This window comes from Bremia lactucae, linkage group LG14 (genome assembly GCF_004359215.1).
Source record: "Bremia lactucae strain SF5 linkage group LG14, whole genome shotgun sequence".
NCBI classification, from domain to species: Eukaryota; Oomycota; class Peronosporomycetes; order Peronosporales; family Peronosporaceae; genus Bremia; species Bremia lactucae.
The window spans coordinates 2708932-2717731 of NC_090623.1; the positions used below are offsets into that span (position 1 = coordinate 2708932).

Consider the following 8800-nt stretch of genomic DNA (forward strand, 5'->3'; position numbering starts at 1 on the left):
CGCCTCCGAAGTTGACTTAGGAGATAACTCAATTACCAACCCCAGATCCCCAGCGGTTCTTAAGAGATCTGCATAGTGATAGAATCAAGCATATCTGCGTACTTGTTACACAGAACGAATACATTACCGATATTCGGTCAGCAACGTATTTCCTGAGAACATGCGGTTTCTCAGCAGCTCATCGATGGACGAAAGTGTTCTCGATCAGAAGCCTCGAATTGAACGTTCTACGTCGCAACCTCCCCACATGGCTCTCCGACCTTCTGTGTGCGAAACGCCACAGGAGGGTGGCGGATAGTGCACGCATTCAATGAATGCTGCAACGGTACCGGCTCAAACACCAATACCTAGAAAATACGCAATTATAGTTGGTATGTCAAAGAGAACCATCTTTTAGTCTGTGGATCTGGTGGATGGATTTTATCAGATCCTTGTGCGTGAACGGGGCATCCCGTACACAGCAGTGTGCAATCCGAGTGAGACGGCTGACTATGTTAACCTTTGATCATCCTGAGACAGATGGTCAGACGGAACGCGTAAATCACGTCCTCGAAGAGATACTTCGAGGTTACGTCCAATCGTATCCGCATCGGAGCGAGTTTTTACCGATTGTCGAATTCGCCATCAATAACTCGGTGCATGCGTCTAAAACGCATACACCGTTCTTCGTAAATGGCTGACGCCATCCACGCATACCCACCCAATTAGACGGATCCTCTAGTTTAAGGGGGGGGGGACTCGCACGAGCAAAGTCATCAACGACGCAATGATGTCGATGTCGAAGAAATCGACATCGAAGATGAGAATGATCTCATGGCGGTACGCACAAAGCGTACTGAAAAAGACAAAACAAATGAGTTAGCAGAAGAGTTTCTGCTAACTCGAGAATCAGTAATCCGTTTCGTACATAATTCCATTGCTAAACCAGTGGACCGGTAGAAACGGAACGCAGACAAGCATGAAAAAGCAAACCTTCTTTCATTGATCTAGTACCACTCTCTACGGTAAACTTACCTAAGCGTGCAGTCACTAATGCGGGTAGAAGTAAACTACTACCTAAGTCCATTGGGCCTTTCCGTGTACTGCATCGCAGAGGCAATGCGTACACAATAAAATTGCCACGTAGGATGCGAACATATCCTACGTTTTACGTTGGTCGGCTCCGCCCGAACCATCAGTACGCGGCTTCTTCCGAGGACTGATCTGACCACCCTTTTCAAGAATCCCTAAAGATTCTTGTGATCGCGAACCAGATTCTCATGTTGAATCTGGAGTTTCTTTAAAGTTATAACACTCTTTCGCTAAAAAAGTGGTATATGTAAGATTTATGCAGGTTTCGAAGATCCTTGAAATTGCAATGAGCTGACGATAGCTCATCCCGAACAGCGTGATATTTCCGTTCGTACTCAAACATGGAGTACGCACTCTGGTCTTCCAACCGTTCGATATGGTAAGCCTGCACTGTCTGCTCAAACGAGCGACGCTTACCGCGCTCGTGATCAAGTCCCTCTTCCAAATCATGGAGGAAGTGAGCGAGTTTGTCGATCTTCGACTCTAGATCCGACACATGGGACGGATCTAATTTTCCCTCCTCCACCAAAACCATTCGTGAAAAACCACCGTGATGTGAGAAGGGGCAGCGAACGAGTTATCTTGTTCGCTGGCGCGGTTATCCACCTCCACACGACAGCTGGGAGCCTCGTTCCCAGCTGGTTGTTGACGTTGAGGGCCTCGTCCGTCATTAAGACGAGACCCATCCTATGGATCAGAAGGTTCATCGAAAAACACGCGCCCCTGGCGCCTGTAAATCGATTGCAAAACGAAACATTTAGGTACTTTTTATCCCGAAGTTTTCACTCGCCTCGCGCATCTCGATAGAGATGCGAGCCCTTCCTCAGGGCGAAGAAAGGGAATGGATACCCCCTTTTACTCGCTTCGTGTTGTCAACACAACACGGAAAGGGATCACCCCACATTGAGGCATGGAAGTCCTGCCTCACGTGACAACCGATGCAATTTATTTCTTGCACCGGTTGGGGTTCGTTTCTTAAACTTAACGCGAATCGCGTTAAGTTTTGAAGCCAGGCTCGCGTCCGATGTCTTTGCCATTGCGAATGAAAGCGCTTTAGGCTTGCATAAGCGAGACTTTATCTCGCTTGCTGTTGCCACTATACCATCGCTGCTCAATTCTACTTTTTGCAATATAATTTTTATCAACTTAAAGCCAGTAGGGCGCTTCGCACCTATTGATAAAAATCTTCCTCAGCGCGAAAATTCTTCGCGCTGGGATCAAGGCCATTTAGCTTTGTCGCAATAAATAAGGGATATTTATTATAAGGAGTAATCTCTCCAGACAAGCTATTGATTAGCTGTTCGGGCAAAAGGTACGGCTTCTTCCCAGGGGCAAGACAAGACAATTTAGTGTCTCCGATCCCCTGAGTGGTACCCACTGAAGCAGGGGTACCACATGAAATTTTATTACGATGGCTTACGCCATCGGCATCACCACGCACAGAAATATGTGTGGGTGACGGCACGGGTGACGGAGCTGGCGATGTGGAAGCATCCTCATCATCTGAAGCAATCATGCTGTAGCGAATGCTACCAGCACCTCTAGCCGAATGAGTTCCCTCATTCGAAGGCTCATAGTCAGCCGCCTGACGATGATCAGGCGACTGATGTCTATTCTCCCCGAGTCGGCAATTTCGTCAGAATCGCATTCGTAGTCCACCCCTCCAATAAGAGGTTGCATTCGCGTGGTGTATCACCACGTCCACCCGCAACATTTACAGTTGCGGAAGGAGATGACACAATGGCAGACGGAACGTCTGCCGCAAGAGACAATAATGCGTCGCGGCTACATGAACTGCAGTCGAAGGCGCCGCACTATTCGCTTACCGCATGGACTTCTTAACCATGCGATAGAATTTAAAAGGAAGGTTCTGACCAATCAACATCGTTTATAATTAAACGGTCTTATAGTGACCACTCTATCCAATGACAGCCAGAGTGATTGGCGTTGAAGGGAGGGGTGATGTAGCGGAGTGTATCGTTACATGAAATTAACACCTAAAGGTTGTTAATGAATATATTATCGAAACGGTAGAGAATATTAAGAGAATATTATTTTATATGGTAATATTCGGATAGCTTATCCATTGGTATATATAGACCATTATATCTACTTTCTTCGCCGTCCAGTCAGCGCTGGACGCGCGCAAAGAGAGAGACAGATAAGACTTTATTACATGTTTTGTATTAGTTTATAATTGAGTTAGTATTAAATGGAGAGAAACAGAAGAACTTAATTATATTAAAATACAGTTTACTTGTAACCCTCTTGAAAGCAAATTTTTAAAGAGAGTCTTCTTGCACGTACTAGCGTACATGAAGTGACGTGAGGCACCACTCGCACTGAGGCAGTTCTAAGTGGACTTGTACGGAAGCAGTACAAGGCAGTAGTTCCCTGTTACACTCGTAGCTTAACAGATATTGTGTTTTTGTAGGCGGGCACGTCGTAATGCGGCCACGCTCTACTTAGACACACACCCTAGCACAGCGAGGAAGCGGTTAAACCTGCTTCGCTTGCGTGCAGTGAGGTAGTTGTGGTGGGCGCGCAAGCGACCTCACCCAACACACTAAGTACTCTGGTTAAGTGTCGCCCCGGGAGCGGTAATCCGTCTCCTCGTGCGCACTTACCAAGTAGGAAGTAGTTTTCAGACTGATTTATATTTAATAGAATTAAATACAAATACCTATTTTTACCAATTAAAATGTTATCTCTATAGATAACATTTAATATGTATTGCGAGCGTATCTATATAGATACCTCGCGTAACGGATGACGCTAGCCGTCATCACGGATGACGCTGGGCGTCATCCCTCCTAATGTGAATGCACCCATGTGCATCACATCCACAAGGGTTGGTCACAAATGTGCACCACACCCGAGTGTTGGGTCTAATTACTAATATTTAGTAATTGACCATCCCCTTAAGTACGCCAAGTGTACCTAAGGGGGACTGTGTAACATAAGGGCAACTTTAGCCGTTACAGTTTTACTCATACGAGACATGTTGCGAAATTTCGTTCAGTGAAATGCATAATGGTTGACCTTTTTGTTCTGTACTTGATGTCAATAAAATTGGGTATAGCGAGGCACTTGAATATATTTTAATTAAAGGTGTGCTACTTTCATTGTATTCGTTGGTTTTCAATTAATTCTTTCTTGCTTTCAAGAGCTATTGTAATTACCGTGCTTAAATTTATGTAACACACTTAAACTGTCCACTCAGACCATACCAGTTTGTAATATTTACAATTTATAGAAAGTTTAAGGGAACTTCAACTCATGCCTATGGCTAGTGATTACACTAAACACGCTGTGTTTGTTCATGGTTGTATGATGTCGCACGGACAACAATTAGTTGAACACAAAAAGCTACAATTAAGAACTTGGTTCCTACAATTTGTCAAATTACCAACACAATTCTTCAACTAGGCTGCCATCTCCATTTAACAGGCGTATCTGCAGAAACATGTCGCTTTTTGGTAGCCCCATTTCGCCTACTTCGTCCGGCAGCACGAGAGGATAGCTGCACATCTCACTATTTCTGCTTCCAGCGTATAGCGCCAGTGGAATTACTGCGGATCCGATAAGGTTGTCTTGGCCATCTTTGCTGCGGTCGAACACTTGCGCTATCAGAAACTCGTTTTCCCATTCGTCCACCTCAAACTCGAACTTTTCGGAGGGCGACCAACGTGGATCTAGGCTGCTCTTGATGCAAGTGCTTGTTTTGGTCAACCCGCCCAGTGTGAAGGTTGCATACGCGCTGCTCACGTCTTGCACCTCATTCGTCAACGCTATAAGATCCTGGCACTTAAACAGCTCCAGCTTCACAAAGAACGTCTTCTTTCCCATCGTTCCGCGTATTGTACACTGAGAATGACGAAAATTATCTCTTAAGCTGTCTCACACGTTGTTGCTGTAGCGTCGTCAACATTGTTGACGATAGGTGCCGACCACCGTCGTGGTCCGAGATGCTTAACAATCATTCATATTAATGCCGTGTGTAGCATGAGAGTCAGTGCCTAATGTTGGTCGCAATTTAGACCTTCAATTTGCGGCATGACGGGCTGTTTGTTAAATTTTAAGCCAACTAACAATCGCTCAGTTAATTTCGTGCGTAGCTATGAGAGCCAGTCAATAAACTTATTGTTTCACTTTCCATAGCACACTCGATATATTTTAACTGAAGGCTACACTAAATCTTTTTTATTTTGCCTGAAACATTTAATGAAATGGACATCTTAAAAAGGACAATCATTCATAAATGTATTACTTGGTCGAAATCTCAGTGTTGTTGTCAAAATTATTCAGTATTTAACTTAAGACGAGGCATGCAACGCCGCAAGTCTTTTGATAAAAAATGGTAGCACGACTCGGCAAACTGCATGCATAATTCCGCAGGTAGCTTCTCTGTACATCTCGTGCGCATTTACAACACGACGTCGGTGATTTTGTGCTCAAACCTTACATTTCTTTTTGTAAGAATTTTTTTTCTTACAGTATATTTTCCTGTATTTTAATCTCAAATTGTACTTTCTTGATTCTGTAGACAATCTTGGAGATCTCCATTTTTAATCAGTACCTTTGTCATCCAAATACCTATAAAATAATTATTTTCATATAGCAGATTTAAAGCTAATACTGTGAGACCCTAAAGCTTATACCGACTGACATATTATAAGCCTCAATGCTCGATTACAACCTGCACAGTAGAGATGGCACAAAACGCTCGGCAATTCCTCGCAAAGTCAATTTTAATGATCCAATGTTCAGTCTACGGAAAAAAATGCTCCGTTTTATGCAACTGATCGTATAGACATCTATTGGCGCGAACAGTTAAATTAATTAATACGCTGAAACCGATTTTCACATTAATATCAGCGCCAAAACAGGACAGAGCACTGATATCAAATTTTAAACATCTGCGAGCTTATCATATTGCTTGCTGCGACAATAGACAGTTTTTTGCTAGCAGCTTTTTTCTTTATCGGGCGCTTAACGGTCGTGCTGCAATCTATTTAAATAAGCCAATCACAGTGTAAGTATGTCGCAGCTTGCTCAAGGAATTGTGGGCGTCAAGATCTTAAGATTTTGTTTATGTCGAAGAGGGTGCGAATCAAGCGAACGCCCGATGCGCAAGTTGTTAAAACTGAACTCGCAGCAGGCCATTCTGCGCTTTAGGCCGGTATATTATTTCTGATTACACATCAAGCTGTTAGTCAACCTTTTAAGTACGAGAAATTTATGGGGAAGCCGTCACACCGTCATTGTTTTCACACTTAAACGCAAAAAAGGTTACTGTCGTTAATCCTTTTAAAACTTTATGACGACAGCCTCGCAGGTAAAATCCATCACAGATAATTTGCGGTGTCAGTGTCGGAATTTAAAATGAATACGATCAGGGTGAGAGTTGTGCTGGCATAGTCCTATCGAAAGGGGATTCCTACGTCGACATTCTTACTGAGAAGTGCGATTGCATCGGGACACTCGTCCCAGAAAAAGAAAACGGCCTGCAAGAGAAGTCGCCTCAAGTTCTGATCCTGACCGCTTTATGTAATTCGTATGGTATTTAACAGGCAGACGACCCCAACGTTTTGCGCTTTCTTTAACAAATCAGGTCGCTCCTGAGTAGTGACCTACCAAATCCGTGAATAAAGTGAAAATTACGCTCCAAACTGGTACAAAAGTACAGTACAGCAGTGTCGTACCATCGCTGACTCAACATCCCTCGTAGTAGCTTGGCCGACACTCGGCACTCATCCACTGGGCTCCGCCGTTATCAAACTTGTCTATTCAAGCCTAATCATGCAGTCGCTCGCTTCAGCAGGTGATGTTCATGCTAAATTACAGACGATTAGCGACGCCAAATTCGCGTTACCCACTGGTAAAAGCACCTCCGAGTGGATGGCCTCCACCCAGGAAAACGAAGGTGCGATAAAGAGTATAGGACATGACGCAGCGGCGGTCGAAGCCGCGTTTTTCACGACACCTTCCGCACGTTTGTCGAACAGCCGCAGCCCCGGTCCTTATCGTGGCAAGTGCTTGTACCAGTCCCGGAAATGCGAGAACGAACGAGCTGTCAAGCGCAACGGTAGTCCCCATAATTTGTGCGACGCGCACCGGACCAAGCAGAACAAGCACCAGCGCAAGTTCGACGCCAAAAAGTGCTACAGGAAGCGACATAGGGACATTGCGCCGGATGATGACGAAAACGCGGATAAATACGCACGTCGAGAGCAGGAGCTCAGTGCGATGCACCACCGACCGATAATTAAGCTTGACGCAGAAGTGAATCATTCCAGTGAGGCTGCACACAGGACTCCAGTATACACGAGAACCGCTTCCCATCCAGCGACAGCATGCACACCAGTGCTGACTCCATTCATGCGCTTACCGCCAATTTCAAGTCGAGTCTTGGCTCCCTCACCTGCAGGATGGGACACAAGCTCTGATTTGTTGAAAAAGGGAATGCGTTCTGAAGATTTTGAGGCGGGTCCTGCTGACCTCAGTCTCAGCAGGCAGCAACCGATGATCATGAATTCTGGGCCTTATTTACCGCGTCAAGTGACCCAACCTTCGTCAGATTATACTTACTCAGAACTCGTAGCTGCGTGTACATTGGTAAGGCCGCAGCACTTTTTAGATTCCGGGGTCGCATCACATTCGATGAGTCATAGAGATGAGATTTTGCCGTCGGGGGAGGACAGAAGTCATGCGACAACGACTCCGTATTTGCTTCCGTCGCTGGTAGGTTCTCCTACATTCGCCCCTTCGCGTAATTCTTACACTCAAGTTGGGGGAGTGGGATTACCTCTTCCACAGCGCTTTGAGCTTTCAGTGCCTTCAGCGAGGTCGATTGGCAGATTGCGATCGTACACGAAGGCACCGGTGTCACAATTGTCTTTTCCAATGGGAAGTCAGGAATAATGGGAATGCGTTGAGAAACATTACTCTAGAAAGCGCGCATTCCAATGTTTTAACTATTGAATAGCTTTCACATGTAAATTGCTTGACACGTTGCTACGAAATTGATAATATTACTTTCTGCATGAAGTACACAGTTGAGAGCCGTGAGATCAGAAGCAGTTGATATTTTTGCTCTCATCTACTTTTTGACGAAAGGCTCATTTAATCACTCCAATAAAAATTTCATTATCCTCTATTTATCCTCTTGTTTGTTAGCTCTGAAAAAATATGTGATCATGATCTTATTTTTTCAGCAGGCCACGAAAAGTATAACTTTCAGATGTAGATGTGATCAGCCGTCGTTCAACGCTGCACAGTTCGATTGCCGGCATGCCATACCATTAAAGGTATTTTTGGTGTTCCGTTACATAATATTATTATCTATTTGAGGAGTAGTAAAGGAGAATGAAAATTAATATCGTTAATATTTTTTCTTAACATTTCCAATATTACCATACACGGTAATGTGTTGTAGCGACAATGTGACAATTCTCTTCATTGGTTGCTTTAAGTCGTTTAAACCATCCCTGCCAATCGCTACGAGACGCGCGAATGGGGGTGAGCAGTATATACTATAAGATAAGTATATTAAGTCCGTGAATGTAACCGCGTTACATAAGTTTATTTCCTAAAAGAGCAACGTTCTACGATAGGAAAAAAGCAAAGAAGTACCAATAGTTATATTTATTATTTGTTTAACTTATTAGTTCCAATATTACCAAATCTGGTAATATTGATGCAATAGGACATTAGTTCTATTGATTAG

At 44.2% G+C, this 8800-nt stretch overlaps 2 protein-coding genes across 2 annotated transcripts; one reads left to right on the top strand and one right to left on the bottom strand.

The window, feature by feature from the left end:
* Positions 1-4476: 4476 nt before the first annotated feature.
* CCR75_008565 (uncharacterized protein) lies at positions 4477-4920 on the bottom strand (the record flags this gene model as incomplete). The annotated part of the gene is made up of 1 exon (XM_067966617.1): positions 4477-4920. One exon carries the CDS (start codon positions 4918-4920, stop codon positions 4477-4479), a length of 444 nt encoding a protein of 147 aa, XP_067816442.1.
* A 1953-nt stretch (positions 4921-6873) lies between these two features.
* On the top strand, positions 6874-7995 carry CCR75_008564 (uncharacterized protein; the record flags this gene model as incomplete). The annotated part of the gene is made up of 1 exon (XM_067966616.1): positions 6874-7995. The coding sequence occupies one exon, from the start codon at positions 6874-6876 to the stop codon at positions 7993-7995; it is 1122 nt and encodes a 373-aa protein (XP_067816441.1).
* Positions 7996-8800: the final 805 nt, after the last annotated feature.